Source organism: Phacochoerus africanus, chromosome 7, assembly GCF_016906955.1.
Source record: "Phacochoerus africanus isolate WHEZ1 chromosome 7, ROS_Pafr_v1, whole genome shotgun sequence".
NCBI lineage: Eukaryota > Metazoa > Chordata > Mammalia > Artiodactyla > Suidae > Phacochoerus > Phacochoerus africanus.
The window spans coordinates 66,587,963-66,607,338 of NC_062550.1; the positions used below are offsets into that span (position 1 = coordinate 66,587,963).

Genomic DNA, 19,376 nt, shown 5'->3' on the forward strand with positions numbered 1-19,376 from the left:
TAACGAATCCAACTAGGAACTATGAGGTTTCGGGTTTGATCCCTGGCCTTGCTCAGTGGGTTAGGGATCCGGTGTTGCTGTGAGCTGGTGTAGGTTGCAGCTCCAATTCGACCCCAGCCTGGGAACCTCCACGTGCCTCAAGAGTGGCCTTAGAAAAGGCAAAAAGACCAAAAAAAAAAAAAAAAAAGCAGACAAGGCCAAGCCCAATAGAACAGAAGGCAAAAAAAATATGATATGGAGAGCCAAGAGTGCAGAAAACACAATCTCCTATATACGCCTTTTTTCTTTTTTTTTTTTTTCCTTGCTTTTTGGGGCTGTATCTGCAGCATATGAAAGTTCCCAGGCTAGGAGTTGAATTGGAGCCTATGCCACAGCCACAGCAACACCAGATTGGAGACGAGTCTGCAAACTACACTGCAGCTCACAGCAATGCGGGATCCTTAACCGACTGAGCGAGGCCAGGGATGAAACCCACATCCTCCTGGATCCTAGTTGGGTTCATAATCCTCTAAACCACAATGGGAACTCCCCCTAAATATGTTTAAAAGAGTGGATAAAGATCGTTAAAAATCCTCACACTTTTTAGTTAACTATCTTTATAATATGAACCAACAGATTCAAAAATTTGTTCTTGGAGTTCCCATCGTGGCTCAGTGGAAACGAATCTGACTGTCATCCGTGAGGATGCAGGTTGGATCCCCGGCCTTGATCAGTGGGTTAAGGATCCAGGGTTGCTGTGAGCTGTGTGGAAATGGCAAAAAGACGGGAAAAAAAAAAAGCTTCATAAGTTTGCTGGTTAGGGTTAATACATAACATAAAATACTTAAGAAGACTGCCTAGCACTCAAACTATGAAAACCAACTACGCCTTTTTTATTTTGTCTTTTCTAGGGCCGTACCGAGGCATATGGAGGTTCCCAGGCTAGGGGTCTAATCAGAGCTGCAGCTGCCGGCCTACACCACAGCTACAGCAACTTGGGACCGAGCCTCGTCCGTGACCTACACCATAGCTCACGGCAACACCAGATCCTTAGTCCACTGAGCAAGGCCAGTGATGAACCCGTGTCCTCATGGATGCTACTACGATGATGTTTCCATTGAACCACGACGGGATCTCTGAAAACTACATCTAAAGGGCACTCAAGGACAAGTAAAATGTACTTTGTTCACCCAAGTTCTTGGATTACAAGCTAGATCTCATATGCTTGTAAATTTAACATGTTTGCAACAGAAACTTGCAAGTTTAACCAAACTTCAAGACCACCCTCCATGCATCCCTGCTGCAGATCATGACTGACAGTTTTTTTTAAGGGCCACACCCACAACAAATGGAAGTTGCTAGGCTAGGTCAGATCTGAGCTACAGCTGCCTGCCTATACCCCAGACACAGCAATTTGGGATCTGAGCCTCGTCTACAACCTAGCCACAGTTCAGGGCAATGCCAGATCCTTTTTGTCTTTTTTTGTTGTTGTTGTTGTTGCTATTTCTTGGGCCGCTCCCGCGGCATATGGGGGTTCCCAGGCTAGGGGATGAATCGGAGCTGTAGCCACCGGCCTACGCCAGAGCCACAGCAACGCGGAATCCGAGCCACGTTTGCAACCTACACCACAGCTCACGGCAACCCTGGATCGTTAACCCACTGAGCAAGGGCAGGGACCAAACCCGCAACCTCATGGTTCCTAGTCGGATTCGTTAACCACTGCACCACGACGGGAACTCCCGCAATGCGGGATCCTTAACCCACTGAGCAGGGTCAGAGATGGAATCTCTATCCTAAGGGACACTAGTTCATTACCGCTGAGCCACAACAGGAACTTGAGGATAGAGTTCTAAGTAGAATAACTCGTGAAGAACTGCTTTGGTGGGTATTACTTTATAACCCAACTTTTGGACTTATCTGCAATTTGTTTGCCCAATCCTCTAGGTATGGACTGTTTCTGCTTCCACGGCATTCTGAACACCACAGGTTCTTTGTTCCTTACTACCTTTTAAGAATGGCTTTATTTCTTCACCTCAAGTCTCCAGCTGCTTTGCTTAGTAACCCAAGTCATTAATATCTTTTTATTATATTTAATTTGTTGGCCCCACCCAGGACATGTAGAAGATCTCCCCCCCCATTGAACCCGCACTAAGGCAGTGACAACACCAAATCCTTAACCAGCTGAGCCACCAGGGGGCTCCCCTAACTAAACATAATTGGAATGCTAATCTCTTATACCCCACAAAAAAATCCAGGTCTGGGTACATGAAAGAAAAAACTGAAATAAAACACCAAAGGACTGTGTCTTCCATTAGTATTATATTATATATCATTATCATTCTTTCAGTTCCCTCCAATCAATAACCTCTTCAGTTCCCTTCTGCCTCCCTCCATTTTTGACATCTCTTCCAGGAGGTTAATATGTGCCAAGATCTGTGCCCTTGTTTTCTAACCTTACCCAAATGGTTCAACTTCCTTCCCAACAGGACAGCCTTACAGAAATGAGCATGACAGAAATTTACATGCTGGAAATGTAATAGGGTTACATATTGTTTATTTAATACACAGCTAGCAAAAATAAGTAAAATAAGAACAATAATTTTATTTAAAGATACTCAAATCTCTCAGGTTTTAATAAGATCATCCTCTATACACAATATATTTGCTACTGAAAATTAGAACAGTATATCAAAATTTTTTCTAACAATGCAATAGCTGCTCTAATAATGTTCTAGCCAAACTACCCAACATTTTCTTTAGATTCCTTCCACACAAATTAATTTGCTTCACATTCTTGATACTGGGTTTCATCTTCTAGACTTGGGGCTGCCAAAAGAGGCAAAACCTGAGACCAAATAGTGCTTCTTTGTGTCAAATCAAAGTGGGACTAAAGTACAGTCAAGTCATTCAAATGCATCCTACATAGATTCCTCATGGTAACCTGTATTAAGGAGGTAGAAAAAGAGATGCAAGAAAAAAGGTATCACAGAACTTACTAGGTTATCTAAATATTGGTACACAATCTTTCCTAAGTTGCTTCATGATCATTCTACAATTACAAGTGAGAAAAAAAGTACAAGAAGGAGGTTGTGGGCTCAACCTACTCAGCCTTGGAATTACTGTCATCACGTCATCCTAATTACTGTCGTAATTATTTTCATAATTATCCTCAGCAGGATCTCTATTATACAGGCAATAAGTACAGGTGCACCGAAATCGCTGCTCTCCTGATTTTGTCTGCAAAAAAGAATGAAACGAATTAGTTAATAATTGAAAGTAAAAAGCTAATTGTACACCAAAGAGATATTCATGACCCTTGAGTCTAATATTGGTTGCTAGCATAGCCTTTGCAATATGGAATACTAAAAAGTCAAAGAGTTCCCTTGTGGTGCAACAGATTAAGGAGCCATGTCATCACTGCAGTGGCTCAGGTCGCTGCAGGGGTGAGGGTTCAGTCTCTGGCCTGGCAACTTTCACATGCCATGGGCATGGCCAAAAAAATAAAAACCAAAAAAAAAAAAAAAAGGTTTTTTTCCTTATGCTTTCCAAAGGAGACAGGTTGGGGGGTGGGGGGATGAACTGGGGGTATGGGATGGAAATCCTATAAAATTGGATGTGATGGTCATTTTATAACTACAAACGTAATAAATTCATTGAGTAATAGCCGATATTGTATAAGAACCATAAGTATAAACTTTCAAAAATTGTGAATTATATTACCCTGTCATACATATCACTTATACCATTGTACATCTGCTACACCTCAATTGAAAAGAGGGGGAAAGGGAATTCCCATCGTGGCGCAGTGGTTAACGAATCGGACTAGGAACCATGAGGTTGCAGGTTCAATCCCTGGCCTCGCTCAGTGGGTTAGGGATCCGTCATTGCTGTGAGCTGTGGTCTAGATTGCAGATGTGGCTGAACCCCACATTGCTGTGGTTCTGGCATAGGCCGGCAGCTACAGCTCAGATTGGATCCCTAGCCTGGGAACCTCCATATGCCGTGGGTGCGACCCTAGAAAAGACAAAAAAATTAAAAAAAAAAAAAAAAGAGAAGAGGAGAAGGGAGTTCCCATTGTGGCATGGGGAAACAAATCCAAATAGAATCCATGAGGATGCAGGTTCGATCTCTGGCCTCACTCCGTGGGTTGAGGATCCAACATTGCTGTGAGTTGTGGTACAGGTCACAGACGCAGCTTGGATCCTGCATTGCTGTGGGATGGGCTGGCAGCTACAGCTCTGATTCGACCCCTAGCCTAGGAACTTCCATATGCTATGGGTGAGGAAGGAAGGAAGGAAGGAAGGAAGGAAGGAAGAAGAAAGGAAGAAGAAAGAAAGAAAGAAAGAAAGAAAGAAAGAAAGAAAGAAAGAAAGAAAGAAAGAAAGAAAGAAAGAGAAAGAAGGGAAAGGAAAGAAGGAAGGAAGGAAGGAAGCAGGCAGGCAGGCAGACAAAAGAGAGGAAAGCAAAAGAAAGAATGGAAGAAAAAAAAGAGGGAAAATGTATGTATCCCTAGTGTCAGTCTTCTGGGTGCCCTGATGTGAGACACTCAACCAGCTGCTGAGCACTCTGTGCTCTGGTGTTTGGCCTCTTACTGCACAGTATTGAGCATCATGTTTCTGGCAGCACAACACCAAGAGTGAAGCTTAAGGGAAACTGAAGACTTCGGTGAGAGTCACGTGTCAGTGTAGGTTCATCCCTGTAACCCAGTGGAAGCTGGGACATGTTGTCAGCGGAGGAGGCTGGGAATGTGTGGGATCAGGAAGTATATGTAAACTCTGTCCTTTCTGCTCAATTCTTTTACTTTTTGGGCCACACCCAAGACCTGTGGAAGTTCCCAGGCCAGAAACCCAACCGGCACCATAGCAGAGACCCGAACCACTGCAGGGACAACACCGGATCCTTCACCTGCTGTGCCGAAAGAGAACTCCCTCTCTGTCAATTTTGCTGGAGACCTAAAACTGCTTAAGAATATATTAAAAAGCACAAATATGAACTGATGGCTCCAAATTTCCTGGACATTCAGAAAACCCAAGCCTATTGGCCTTTCCACCTGCCCCCCAAAACCAGATACCCACCCACTTTGCCCATGGCGAATTGCATCTCAGGTTATATGAGGGCCCCCTACCCCTCAGAGTGGGGCAGTGCTGCCTACCCAGAGCACAGGCACTCACCTGAGTTTTGCCATAGCGGTTTTTGAAATACCGAATCATCCATTCCATCCTTTCTCTCCGAACACTTAACAACGTCCTCACCCCTTTCCTCCTAGGAATGATGCCTTCACCAAGTCTCCGGCCAGTTGGGCCAGTTGGTTGAGGTCGGATGCCTTCACCAAGCCTCCGGATAGTCGGTTGAGGTCGATTTTCTGATTTTATGGATAGAAATTTTGTCCTTGGGTTGAGAGTCAAGTTACTGAGGTTCTGTATTAACACATCATAGACAGGTTGAGAAGCAGCTGAAAGAAAAAGGTCAAGATCCATTAGGGCAGAGTTCATGTGGTAGCTCCCAGGTTAAGAACACAATGCTGTCTCCCTGTAGGTAGGGGTTCAATCCCTGGCCCTGCCCAGAGGGTTAAGGATCTGGCGATGCTGCAAACTGGGGTGGAGGTCACAGATGGAACTCAGATCCTGTGTTGCCCTGGCTGTGGTGTAGGCTGACAGCTGCATCTCTGATTCAATCCCTGGCCCAGTAATTTCCATATGCCTCGGGTGCAGCCATAGAAAAGGAAACAAAAGGAGTTCCCATTGTGGCTCAGTGGCAATGAACCCAACTAGTATCAGTGAGGATGAGGGTTCCATCCCTGGCCCTGCTCAGTGGGTTAAGGATCCGATGTTGCTGTGAGCTGTGATGTAGATCGCGGACGAGGCTCAGATCCTGCATTGCTGTGCCTGTGGAGTAGGCCCGCAGCTGCAGCTCTGATCTGACTCCTAGTCTGGGAACTTCCATATGTTGCAGGTGTGGCCTTAAAAAGAAAAAAAAAAAAAAAAGCGGGGGAAGATACATTAGGGTGAATCTCAACATCCAGAAATCACTTATCTCATGCTCAGGCTAGGTCTACTCCCAAGCAGCTGAATAATGGACAATGGGAAATCTCTCAGGGTAAAGATCACAGATACCATGGGCAATAAGGAGCATGCTGCAAGGCTCAAGAATCCAGGGAGCTCCCTGGTGGCTCAGGTAGTTAAGGATCTGGTGCTGTCACTGCTGTGGCATGGGTTCCAAGACTGGTACAGCCAAAAAATAAGTAAATAAAATAAAGCATTATCATAAATCAAGATGTTTCAGTGGACCTAGGTCCACAGTTCACCTTTATAACAATTAGAAACAAAACTGTCAAAAAAAAAAAAAAAAGCCTAGGTCAATGAAACGGACAAAGAAATATCAAATATAACAGTCTCTTTGCAAATCCCTATCCTTAATTGAAGCAGAACTAGTAAATCAAAGTGGCTGTTACTCTCACGAGTTTTACCCAGACTTTTCATGCTGTTAGATCTTTGCACTCAGGTCTAGTATTTTGGGAAATCAACCATTCGTTCTTGCCTCTCCCACTCATCTGAACCCAGGCTTCTATACTCAAGATGCAGAGGAGGCAAAGCACAGAATAGATGCCAGCTTCCTAGCTGCCTAGAGGGTAGTTGGTTGATCATCTGCTGCTGATACCACCCTACCCCACTCATCCCTGCCCAACTCCAAGGAGTAAGGTTTCACACCTAGTGGGTGTATCTGCAAGGCCAAACTTGGCAGCTACAAGGACTTTAGCCATAGGAAGAACCCAGCAAGGCGAGTTCCTGTTGTGGCTCAGCAGTAGCAAAACTTCTAGTATCCATGAGGACGTGGGTTTGATTCTTCACATCACTCTGTGGGTTAACGATCTGGCATTGCTGTGAGCTGTGGTGTAGGCCGGCAGCTGTAGCTCCGATTCGACCCCTAAGCCTGGGAACTTTCATATGCTGCAAGTGCAGCCCTAAAGACAAAAACAAACAAACAAAAAACACACTGCAAGGCCAGCTTCTAGGCCTCCAGTGCACATCCTACTGATTTACATTACAAAGCACATCCACTGGCTTTTATGGGTTTTTGTTTTTTGTGGTTTTTTTTTGTCTTTTTTTTTGTCTTTTCTGGGGTCTAATCGGAGCTGTAGCCGCCGGCCTATGCCAGAGCCACAGCAATGTCCACTGGCTTTTATAAACCAATCCCTTCCATTAGTTTTCTCTGAAAAACCACTTCCTGTTAGTAAACATTTCTACAGAGTCAATTTAGCTGGAAAGCCGATCCCACATTTTTAGGCCACACCCTAAAAATGGGTGGTTCCCATTTTTTTAGATAGAGGTTCCCCGGCTTCGGGGTCCAATGGGAACTACAGCTGTCAGCCTACACCACAGCGATATCAATCAGATCCAGACTGTGCCTGTGACCTATACCACAGCTCACGGCAACTCCAGGGCCTTAACCCCCTGATCGAGGCCAGGGATCCAACCTGAAACCTCATGGTTCCTAGTTGGACTCCTTCCTGCTGTGCCATGACAGGAACTCCAAAAAAATTTTGTTAAACCATGAGGTTGCATGTTCCATCCCTGGCCTCACTCAGTGGGCTAAGGATCTGGCGTTGCCATGAGCTGTAGTGTATGTTGCAGACGCGGCTCAGATCTGGTGTTGCTGTGGTGTAGACCAGCAGCTACAGAGCTCCGATTAGACCCCAAGCCTGGAAACTTCCATATATGCCTCTGGTGCAGCCCTCAAAAAGACAAAAGACCAAAAAAAAAAAAAAAAAGGGAAGAAAGAAAGAAAAAGAATTTAGGGTTTTTTTCTTTTTGGTTACACCCACACCATGCAGATGTTCCTGGGCTTTGGATCAAATCTGTGCCACAGAAGTGGTCCAAGCAGTCACAGAGCTGAAACTTTAAAACAGCTGGGCCACCAGGGATCTCCTATTCGGTTCCTTTTACAATAGCTGACATATACTGCTGATGGAAATACTGACTTCAAGGAATTCCTGTTTTGGCTACTGTTAAGGCTCAGGGGAAACAAACCCGACTAGTATCCATGAAGATATGGGTTCGATTTCTGGCCTGGCATTGCTGTAGCGTAGGCCGGCAGCTGCAGCTTGGTTTCAACCCCTAGCTTGGGAACTTCCATACGCCACGGTTGAGGCCCTAAAAAGCCAAAAAAAATAAATAAATAAAGGAAGAAGACTCTGACTGCAACAGCTTGGGTCAGTACAGAGGTGCAGGCTTCATCCCCAGTGGGTTAAAGGATCTGACGTCGCCACAGCCGTGGTGTAGGTCCCAGCTGTGCTCAGTTTCAGAACCTGGTCTGGGAACTTCCATATGCCATGGTGGAAAAATAAAGGAAAAAGAAAAAAGAAGGGAAGGAAAAGAAAAGGAAAGGGAAAGCAAAGAGAAAGAAAAAAATTGTTTCTTGGTTCGCATAATGCAAGTAATATAAACGTACTCCTGAGCCTAGAAGGCAGACACCCTTCCCCACTTTTCTCCTCTCTTCCTGTTTTGTTTTTCAGGAGGGCCCTACACTCCCTGGCCCTCCCCTGCTCTGAAGAGGTTTGCTTCACTGCATTTCTCTTCAGAAGACTGGATGAAGTCAGCAGAAGAAAATGGAAGGCAGCCTTTCACCTTCCTGAACCCCCTGTAGCCACGTCAGGCTTACCTGGCATTTCCTGGGAATCTTCCTCAACGAACATTTGAGAATCCTGAGTCCGGGTTGGATTAACATCCGATGAATCCATTGGGAGTCTAGCCACAGCCAGGAGCTCCTTCCTCTTTGGGTTCCACTGGAAGCTGATCCTTTAGATTCTCAAATTGCTACGAAAGTAGCCTTGAAGAACTGTATCGACAAGAAAGGGGAAGACAAACCCAACCTAAGAGTCAAGGTCCCATTGCCTCCCACAAACAAACAGTCCTCAGCCAGCCTATTTTAATGTAAATGACTACTGGGTAAAGAGATTAAGGTGAGTGGGTGTAGTCCTATTAGTGGACTAATAGGATAATTCCCATCTGCTCTGCATTAAAATAATCATGCCCTCTGTCAAATAGCCTGGACATTTTATAAAGTCTCTGTGGTTCTGTCTTCCTGAAGTTGCCTTAAAAATCTGTTCTTCCCAAAGTCTGCTTCTGAATCAGCCTCTGGTTTGTGAAGTGGGCTTTAAGTGTTCAAGTGCAGAGAGCAGAGAGCAGTTTTCCTCCAACTGCAAATTAACTCCCAATTAATTGAGCGATTTTCCTTAGTTTTCTTGCCTGACTCATTTTTAACCTTGGATGCTAGTAAGGCAAAGTCTGCTGGTAAGAGAAAGGAGAGGAGGAATAATGGGGTCTGTTGTAAACAGTTCAATAGTGTGATATTTTATGAGTCTGTTTTTTATTTTATTTTATTTTATTTTTGCCATTTCTAGGGCCGCTCCCTCGGCATATGGAGGTTCCCAGGCTAGGGGTCGACTTGGAGCTGTAGCCACCGGCCTACGCCAGAGCCACAACAACTCAGGATCCGAGCCGCATCTGCAACCTACACCACAGCTCATGGCAACGCCAGATCCTGAACCCACTGAGCGAGGCCAGGGATCGAACCCGCAAACTCATGGTTCCTAGTCGGACTCGTTAACCTCTGCGCCACGACGGGAACTCCTTCGTGGCATTCTTGATGTGCCCCCTTTTGTCAGGGGACCTCTCCTGTAGCAGCCTCTGAGACACCCTCAAAGAAGTGAGGGCAACAATCAGATTGCAGGTTTAAGATTAAGAGGAGAAATGGTGAAAAGGTCCAACATGGACTCTTGCTCAAGAAATCCCGGGTTACGATTTCGGCCACAGGAAGCGCAGGACTGCCCCGTGCAAGTGATTTGAAGACCTCCAAAGCACGTGCTGCTCTCTTCCTCTCCTCTCCCTCTCTCTCCCCCACCCCATCCCTTCCCCACTGGAGCCTGCCTGTGCTTTCTCCACACCTATCTTCTCCTGCTTTTTTTTTAGGGCTGCTCCTGCAGCATATGGAGGTTCCCAGACTAGGGGTTTAATGGGAGCTACAGCTGCTGGCCTACACCACAGCCACAGCAACACCAGATCCTTAACCCACTGAGCGAGACCACGGATCAAACCCGCAGCCTCATGCTTCCTAGTTGGATTCGTTTCTGCTGTGCCAAGACGGGAATGCCTCCCTTTTCTCTCTTAATAAACACTTTACTTGCCTCATTTAAAAAACAAAACAAAACCCCGGTTAAAAAGTGAGAGAACCAGAGCTCCAGGGAGCTGTGGGATGACAGAAGCTGAGCCCAAGACAACAGGAGGTAAAGATACTGAAAGAAACAGAGTTCAGAAAACACAATCCCTAAACATGCTTTAAAACAGTGGGTAGGAGTTCCGTCGTGGCTCAGTGGTTAACGAATCCAACTAGAAACCATGAGGCTGTGGGTTCGGTCCCTGCCCTTGCTCAGTGGTTAAGGATCCGGTGTTGCCCTGAGCTGTGGTGTAGGTTGCAGACGTGGCTCGGATCCTGCGTTGCTGTGGCTCTGGTGTAGGCTGGCAGCTACAGCCTCTGATTAGACCCCCTAGCCTGGGAACCTCCATATGCCGCGGGAACAGCCCAAAAAATGGCAAAAAGACAAAATAAATAAATAAAAGAGTGGGTAGAATTTTGTTTTAATTATGACACCTTTTTTGTTAACATCTTTATAGAATGACAGATGAGATAAAAAGCCAAATGGACTGAAGCAACCAGAAAAAAACATAATAAAGGAACTCATGAGAGTTCCCCTTGTGGCTCACCGGTAATGAACCTAACTAGTATCCCTGAGGATACAGTTCGATCCCTGGCTTCATTCAGTAGAATTAAGGATTGAGTTGCTGTGAGCTGTGGTGTAGATCGAAGATACCACTCAGATCTGGCATTGCTGTGGCTTCGGTGTAGACTGGCAGCTGCAGGTCTGATTTGACCCGTAGCCCAGGAACTTCTATATGCAGCACCTGTGGCCCTGAAAAAGCAAAATAAAATAAAATAAAATGAACAGGAAAAGGAATTCACTGGTGGTTTACCAGTTAGGATTCTGTGCTTTCACGGCTGTGGCCCAATTTCAATCCCTGGTCTGGGAACTGACATCCCACTTCAACTTGCTTGTCATCGTGGGCAGAGAGGTGGGTAGGTAGGGGCAGAGGGTACGGAAATACAGCAAAAGCAAGGTGACAAGAACAGAGTAATCAAATTTAGAATGTTAAAAACAAGACATGAGCAGTTCCCCTGGTGGTGCAATGGAAACAAATCTGACTAGCATCCATGAGGATGTGGGTTTGATCCCTGGACTCGCCCAGTGGGTCGCAGATCCCACGTTGCTGTGGCTGTGGTGTAGGCCGGCAGCTGCAGCTCTGATTTGACCCCTAGCCTGGGAACTTCCATATGCTGTGGGAGGCACTAAAATAATAATAAGAATAAATAAAAAGGCATGGACAGGCCTAAAATGGAATCTCTCAGGCCAATTCCCACATCAAACTGAGACCATTACAGTTTGCCCTCTCCCAGAAACAAAACTTAAACCATTCCATCAGGAATTGGTTTATCATCACTAGTTCGGGAATCTGCCATCTCCCAAAGAAAAAGGAATGTAATTTAGCACTAACAAACCCACTGTCACGCCTAGTTTAACTTCCTTTTTTCCCACTGTTTTGGCTATAAGTCTTTCATTTTGTAGAGCTCCTTGACATTCCTTTCTATCTGCTAGATTTGTTGCTGCCTTATTCTAACTGATTTTTGCTCAGATAAACTCAGAAAAAAATTTTTTTTTTCTGACTCATGGCATGTGGAAGTTCCATTCCAGCTGTGCTGCACCTACTTTGCAGCTATGGCAATCCCCCTGGCAGGCAGGGAACCCGCTCCTCAGCAGCAATCCCAGCCGCTGCAATCAGGTTCTTAACCCAATGCACACAAGGGGAATGCGCTAACATTTTTAATATGCCTGTTTCTCCTTTCCTGGCACAGAACCCTGGAGTCCCCAGATTCAGTTCTGGGAAGGGGCCATCAGCATCCACGTAGGATGCACGGGAAAACTGCACAAGTGTTTTTGTTTGTTTGTTTTTGTCTTTTCTAGGGCCGCTTCCCGCGGCGTATGGAGGTTCCCAGGCTAGGGATCAAATCGGAGCTGTAGTCACCGGCCTACGCCAGAGCCACAGCAACATGGGATCCGAGCCGCTTCTGCAACCTACACCACAGCTCACAGCAACGCTGGGTCAACCTACTGAGCAAGGCCAGGGACCGAACCCTCAACCTCATGGTTCTTAGTCGGATTCGTTAACCACCTCGCCATGACAGGAACTCCAAAACTGCACAAGTTTTGCATCAACTTCTCCATCAAGAAATGTTAGGCATGGGAGAAAAAAACTAAATACAAGGAATTTCAAAGCTTCGGTTGAATTTAGAAGTCCTCTTAACTTCACTAATCTTTGTGAGATTGACTTTGTAGCCAAATTTACCTTTCTGAAATGTGAAACCGTGAAAAGACTTAACTTGCCAGAGGCTGAGGGAGCAGTAACGTCCTTCAAATCAGGAACAGAACTTTTAACATTCTAATCGGCCCCAGGGTGGAAATGGATCTTGGAAATCTTGCCTCAACTTTCTCTCTTATCTACGGAGCCCATCTTTTCTCCCCAGTTAAATGAATTTTATTCATTCAACTTTGCCCGGAGCGGGGGGTGGGGGGGGGTGTTCAGGTGGGGCAGAAAGAGCCGCAGGCGAAATAAAAGTTTTACCCTCAGGGAGCGGACAACGAATAGTGGATCCAAACTATAGGCGCTGGTGGTGACAGGCGTTCCAAAGAGCAGTGTGGCCGGGGAAGGGAGAGGGGAGGGCGGCCCTTTGGGAAAACCCTCCCCGAGGCACAGCCAATGAATTCCTGCTTCTCTTCCCAGCCGCCTCTGGCTGGGCGGTCCCCGCGGTGACCTGGGTGCCTCGGTCCCGAGCGCCCATCCAGGTCCCTGTGCTCCCTTGGCGTTCGTTCTCCGAAGCCTCGTGCCTGGATCCTGCCCGCTGAGACTCCGGGCTGGATGCGGGCAGCGAGGGGTCCTCGGTAGAGGCGCGGCCGCGGGGGCCGGGTTGGCGGTTTCTTAACCGCTGAGCCACGAAGGGAACTCCCAGGATCAATATTTACCTTCTGGGAGTTCCCGTCGTGGCGCAGTGGTTAACAAATCCGACTAGGAACCATGAGGTTGCGGGTTCGGTCCCTGTCCTCGCTCAGTGGGTTAACGATCCGGCGTTGCCATGAGCTGTGGTGTAGGTTGCAGAAGCGGCTCGGATCCCGCGTTGCTGTGGCTCTGGCGTAGGCCGGTAGCTACAGCTCCGATTCAACCCCCAGCCTGGGAACCTCCATATGCCGCGGGAGCAGCCCAAGAAATAGCAACAACAACAAAAAAGACAAAAAGACAAAAAAAAAAATTTTCCCTTCTGCCTCAGGTGCTGCTCAACGTTGTTGCTGACCCCACATTTATTAAAAAATACTAAATTTTTAATATTTTGTCCATCATGGATTTTTTGCATTAATTCTGATTTTAAAAAATAATGCTTGAGGAGTTCCCATTATGGCTGAACAGAAACAACCCGGACTAGTATCCATGAGGATGTGGGTTCAATCCATGACTCTGCTCAGTGGGTTAAGGACCCAGCACTGCTGTGGCTGGGGCATAGGCCTGCAGCTACAGCTCTCATTCAACCCCTGGACTCGGAATTTCTACATGCTGCTGGGGCAACCCTAAAAAAAAAAAAAAAAAAAAAAAACTTGGAAACATTTATCTTCGATACTGAGGCTTTATTTTTTATTATTATTTTATTTTTGAAATTTTCATTTTATTTTTGGTTATGTCCGTGGCATATGGAAGTTCCTGAGCAGGTAACCTGTGCTGTCACAGCAACCCGAGCAGCTGCAATTGGATTCTTAACCAACTGTGTCACATAGAGAACTCCCAGATCAACCAGGATTTTTGCCTTTTTTTTTTTTTTTTTTTTTTAGGGTCACACCCGTGGCATATAGAAGTTCCCAGACTAGGGGCTGAATCAAAGCGGCAGCTGCCGATCTACACCACAGCCACAGCAACGCCAGATCTGAGCTGAGTCTGCAACCTACACCACAGCTCACAGCAATGTGGGATCCTTAAGCCAGTGAGCAGAGCCAGGGATCATACTGGCATCCTCATGGATACTAGTAGGATTTGTTACTGGCTGAGCCACAACAGAAAGTCCTCAACCAGGTTTTTAACATTATGAATTGCTTCTCTACTTGGTCCCAGGAGCAGAAAAAGTGAATACATTTTTTGGCTGGTGGAAGACGGCAGGTGAATAATGGATAAAACTCTTTTAATTTCTGAGGAGGAGTCTTGGCAGAGCCTCCTAACTGCAGGAACAGATGAGATGAGATCTCCCATGGTGTCAGCATGTCCCTAGTCTAGATAAGGCTCCTTAATTAAAAATCATATTTTCACTTGGTCATTCGAGCCTCTCTGTTGAGTCCTTTCCTGCCTGTGGACAGGCTCCCTGGTGAACATCTTCGTGTCTCTCTTGGATAGGAGTGAAAGATGATCTCTCATCAGTCTCAGGCCTGAAGAAAGCTTCGCTTTCAAGTTCACCCTGGGTGCCAATCCTGAAACGTAGGTAAAATCCCTGCCTCTCCATAATACGGACAACTTATCCTGGCTTTCGTGTGCTTGGGAGCAGAACCCACCAGGATTTATAATTTTTACCAGGCTAGATGCATTAGAGTTAGGAACTTTGTCAATTTCAATCCTGAAGGACACTAACCTTCCTCTTTTAAATCCATCTTGGAAAAATCCGTAAGATGCATTTAGCGTTTAACCTTTAGCCATTTTACGTGCCTGATGGCGCCATCTGCTGGTAGGAACGGGAATAGCACTTCATCCTTCACATTTTAGACGGAGGGTGGAGAGAAAGCCAGTGGTTATTGAGAATTATCTGCCTACTTCTGGGGCTATTCAATTGGAATCCTCCTGAATTGAGGACTGAGTGGCGTTTGTGGCTCACTGTTTGTTTATATTTTAAGTTTGCAGCTTCTGTTGTATTAATAGTACTCCAACTTATTTTTTTCCCCTTATGACTTAGTTTTATTTAGAGTCAATTAAGATTCATAGGCCAGGATGGCAGCCATCAGAAGCGGTGTTTTTGAGGCTGAATGTTCTTAAGCATGTCTACCACCAGTATCTAGGTCCCCAAGGTGGGCCACAGCGGCCCCTCCCTCCAGGAGATTCTCCTAGACCAGTAGTTCTGGAGGCTGAGAATTCCAAGATCAAGATGGCAGCAGTCAGTGTCTGATGAGAGTCTGCTTCTTGGTTCAGAGGCAGCTCTCCTCATTGTTTCCTCATGTGATGGAAGCGGCAAGGGAGCCCAGTGGGGTCTCTTTCTCTCTCTCTCTTTTTTTTTCCTCCTGGCCACCTCTTGGCATATGGATTTTCCAGGGATCAGATCCGAGGCACGGTTGCAACCAATGCCACAGCTGCAGCAACAATGGATCCTTTAATCCACTGTGCTCAGCCAGGGATCGAACTTGCATCCTGGTGCTGCAGAGACCAACATGGGAATTCCTGGAGTCTCTTTTGTAGGTGTGCTAATCTCATTCACGAGGGCTCCATTCCCATGATTTAATCAACTCCCAGAGTTCCTACCTCTAAATACCATCACATGGGAGAGTAGATTTCACCATGCAAATTTTGGGGAAATTTATAAATCATAGCAAGCAGCGATGGTGTTTTGTTCATTTGTGTGTCCCCATTACAACACATGGTGCCTGACATATATCAGATCCTCGTTTCATATTCATTGAATTCATTGAGTGAATGCCTAAAGGAAGGAATTTGTTAATAAATGAATAAAGGAATAAATGATTCTCAAAAAAAAAAAAAAAAAACTTATGTAACAAAGTTCCCTGGTGGCTCACCAGGTTGAGCAACCAGCATTGTCACTGCTGTGGTTAGGTTCAATCATTAGCCTGGGAACTTCTGCATGCAACAGGTGGGGCCAAAAATAAAAAGTAAAAAAAGATGGGGAGTTCCTGTTGTGGCACAGTGGAAACAAATCCATTTAGGAACCATGAGGTCGCAGGTTCAATCCCTGGCCTCGCTCATTGGGTTAAGGATTCAGCATTGCCGTGAGCTGTGGTGTAGGTCACAGATGCTGCTCAGATCACATGTTGCTGTGGCTGTGGTGTAGACCGGCAGCTGTAGCTCCGATTTGACCCCTAGCCTGGGAACCTCCATATGCTATGGGTGCAGTCCTAAAGAAGCAAAAAAAAGAAAAAAAGAAAGAAAAGAAAGAAAAGAAAAATACATCTATAACTCTTCAGATTTTTTTTTTTTTTTTGTCTTTTTAGTTATTTCTTGGGCCGCTCCCGCGGCATATGGAGGTTCCCAGGCTAGGGGTTGAATCTGAGCTGTAGCCACCTGCCTACGCCAGAGCCACAGCAACGCGGGATCCGAGCCGCGTCTGCAACCTACACCACAGCTCACGGCAACGCCGGATCGTTAACCCACTGAGCAAGGGCAGGGACCGAACCTGCAACCTCATGGTTCCTAGTCGGATTTGTTTTTGTTTTTTTTGTTTGTTTGTTTGTTTTGTCTTTTTTTTTTTTTTTTTTTTTTTGCTATTTCTTGGGCCGCTCCCATGGCATATGGAGGTTCCCAGGCTAGGGGTCCAATCGGAGCTGTAGCCACCGGCCTACGCCAGAGACACAGCAACGCGGGATCCGAGCCGCGTCTGCAACCTACACCACAGCTCACGGCAACGCCAGATCGTTAATCCACTGAGCAAGGGCAGGGATCAAACCCACAACCTCATGGTTCCTAGTCGGATTCGTTATCCACTGCGCCACGACGGGAACTCCTCTAGTCGGATTTGTTAACCACTGAGCCACACCACTGCGCCACGACGGGAACTCCAAGATATGATGATTTGATACATGTATATATTACAAGATGTTGATCACAATAAGGTTAGCTACATCCTTCACCTCACATAATTACTGTTTTATTACTGTTATGGTGAGAGCATTAAGGAGAATTTGATGTACTGATAGTAAGCTTTAAGTATACCGTAAAATAGGGTTAACCACCATCACCATGCTGTACGTTAGATCCCAGAACCTATTCATTTTATAACTGAAAGCTTGTACCCTTGATCAACCTCTCCCCATATTCTTCCCAGCGCTGCTCAGATCTGGATGTAGGTTTTTCCCCCAATTCGGTGATGTATAAACCTCTATCTGTTAATATCTGTTCTTAATTAGTATGCTATAGTCTTTGTTAATTCAGTAAATTCTCTAAGTCTTGCTTAATTGAGTGCAAAGTGGTTCTTTTGCTAGCAAATCGTATGAATGTTGAAATGGAAAGTAAAACTTTCGGGAGTTCCCTTTGTGGCACGGCAGAAATGAATCTGACTAGTATCCACGAAGATGTGGGTTCATTCTCTGTCCTAGCTCAGTGGGTCAGGGATCTGGCACTGCCGTGACCTGTGGTGTAGGCTGGCAGGTGAGGTCTGATTCACCCCCTCGGCTGGGAACTTCCACTGGCCGAGGGTGCAGCCCTAAAAAGCAAAAAAAAAAAAAAAAAATTTAAGACTTTCAGCAAAACACTCTTCTCCACATCCTCACCAGCATTTGTTATCTCTTTTCTTTTTGATAATAGTCATGCTATTGTGTCAAGTTGTCTTATTATATATAAATATACATATATATGTGTATATATATATATATATATTCAACCTTCAGCCACAGCAGCGATCCAAGCCATAGCAGTGACAATGCCAGATCCTTAACCCACTGCACCACAAGAGAACTTCTCTTATTATAAGTTTTTCTTTAAGGGCCTCATGGGGCATATGTAAATTCCCAGGCTAGGGGTCAGATCAGAGCTGCAGCTGCCAGCCCATGCCACATCCACAACAACTCAGGATCCAAGCCACATCTGCGACCTATGGCGCAACTTTTGGCAAGGCTGGGTCCTTAACCCACTGAAGCAAAGCCAGGGATCAAACCCACGTCCACATGGATACTGGTCCAGTTCTTAACCCACCAAGCCACAAGGGAACTCTTATAATTTTTAAGCCTATACAATGAATAGAATGGTTATGTGTTTTAATCATTAAATCAGAATTTGTGTAAATTTATTTTATTTTATTTTTGTCTTCTCCTGGGGTTTTCAGAAGCTCCGGGGCTAGGGATGGAACCCATACCACAGAAGTGACCTGAGCCACTGCACTGACAATGCTGGATCCTTAACCCATGGCACCACAAGGGAACACCCTATTAGTTCTTTTAAAGAACAAATATTTGACTCCATTGATTTTCTTTGTTGTATTGGCTTATTATTTCATTAATTTCCTTAAATTAAAAAAAAGTTTGTGATTTTTAAAATGACATAAAATTTACCATTTTTATTTTTAAAATATATATATTTGCTTTTGGGGCTGCACCTGCAGCATATGGAGGTTCTCAGGCTAGGTGTTGAACTGTAGCTACAGCTGTCGGCCTACACCACAGCCAGAGCAACATCAGATCCAAGCAGCATCTGTGACCTACACCACAGCTCAAGGCAACGCTGGATCCTTAACCCACTGAGTGAGGCCAGGTTTCGAATGTGCAACTTCGTGGTTCCTAGTCAGATTCATTTCCACTGCACCATGACAGGAACCCCTGTGTGTGTTTTTTTTAAGGTTTCTGAAATTATGTCTGTTTTTCCCAAATCAGTGAATGAATCCGGATATAGATGTGTGATCAGGGAGTTCCTATTGTGGCTCAGTGGGCTGAGAACCAGACTACTATCCTTGAGGATGCAGGTTTGATCCCTGCCTTGCTCAGTGGGTTAAGGATCTCACATTGCCACAAGTTGGATTCCCTGTTCCCATGGCTGTGATACAGGCCAGCAGCGGCAGCTCTGGTTTGTCCCTTAGCCCAGGAAATTTCACATGCCACAGGTGAAGCTCTAAAAGAAAAAAAAAAAAATCTAGATGTGTGATCATTCCTATTCTTCTGCTCTCTAGGAGATTTTTATTTCTCTGCTGCCAGTCATGACAAATATGAAAACCACTCTGGAGAGTATGAGAGGGTGTCAATATCCTTAAGTCTCCTCATCCCTTTCCTGATGCAAAAGTTTTTTCCCCCTTTGCTCTCCTAAATTTAGTCCTCAGCAATTGTCTACTCACTTTTTTTGTGTGTGTGTGTCTTTTTAGGGCTGCACATGTGGCATATGTGCCACATGTGGCATATGAGTTTCCCAGACTAGGGGTCAAATTGGAACTGTAGCTGCTGTTCCAACACCACAGCCACAGCACCACCAGATCTGAGCCACATCTGCGTCCTACACCACAGCTCACAGCAATGCCAGATCCTTAACCCACTTAGCGAGGCCAGGGATCCAGGGATC

At 45.6% G+C, this 19,376-nt stretch overlaps 1 protein-coding gene across 1 annotated transcript in view; it reads right to left on the reverse strand.

Annotated features, from left to right (window-relative positions):
- Positions 1–2,613: 2,613 nt before the first annotated feature.
- The window catches only part of LOC125131255 (developmental pluripotency-associated protein 3-like), a 92,692-nt gene continuing 75,929 nt past the window's right edge, over positions 2,614–19,376 (reverse strand). The window contains exons 2-4 of the mRNA XM_047787603.1: positions 8,638–8,814; positions 5,151–5,431; positions 2,614–3,216 (exon numbers count right to left, since the gene is read on the reverse strand). Of these exons, the coding sequence (XP_047643559.1) occupies positions 3,115–3,216; positions 5,151–5,431; positions 8,638–8,716 (462 nt within the window). The 5' untranslated portion in view covers positions 8,717–8,814 and the 3' untranslated portion in view covers positions 2,614–3,114. The remainder of the gene's footprint in view (positions 3,217–5,150; positions 5,432–8,637; positions 8,815–19,376) is intronic.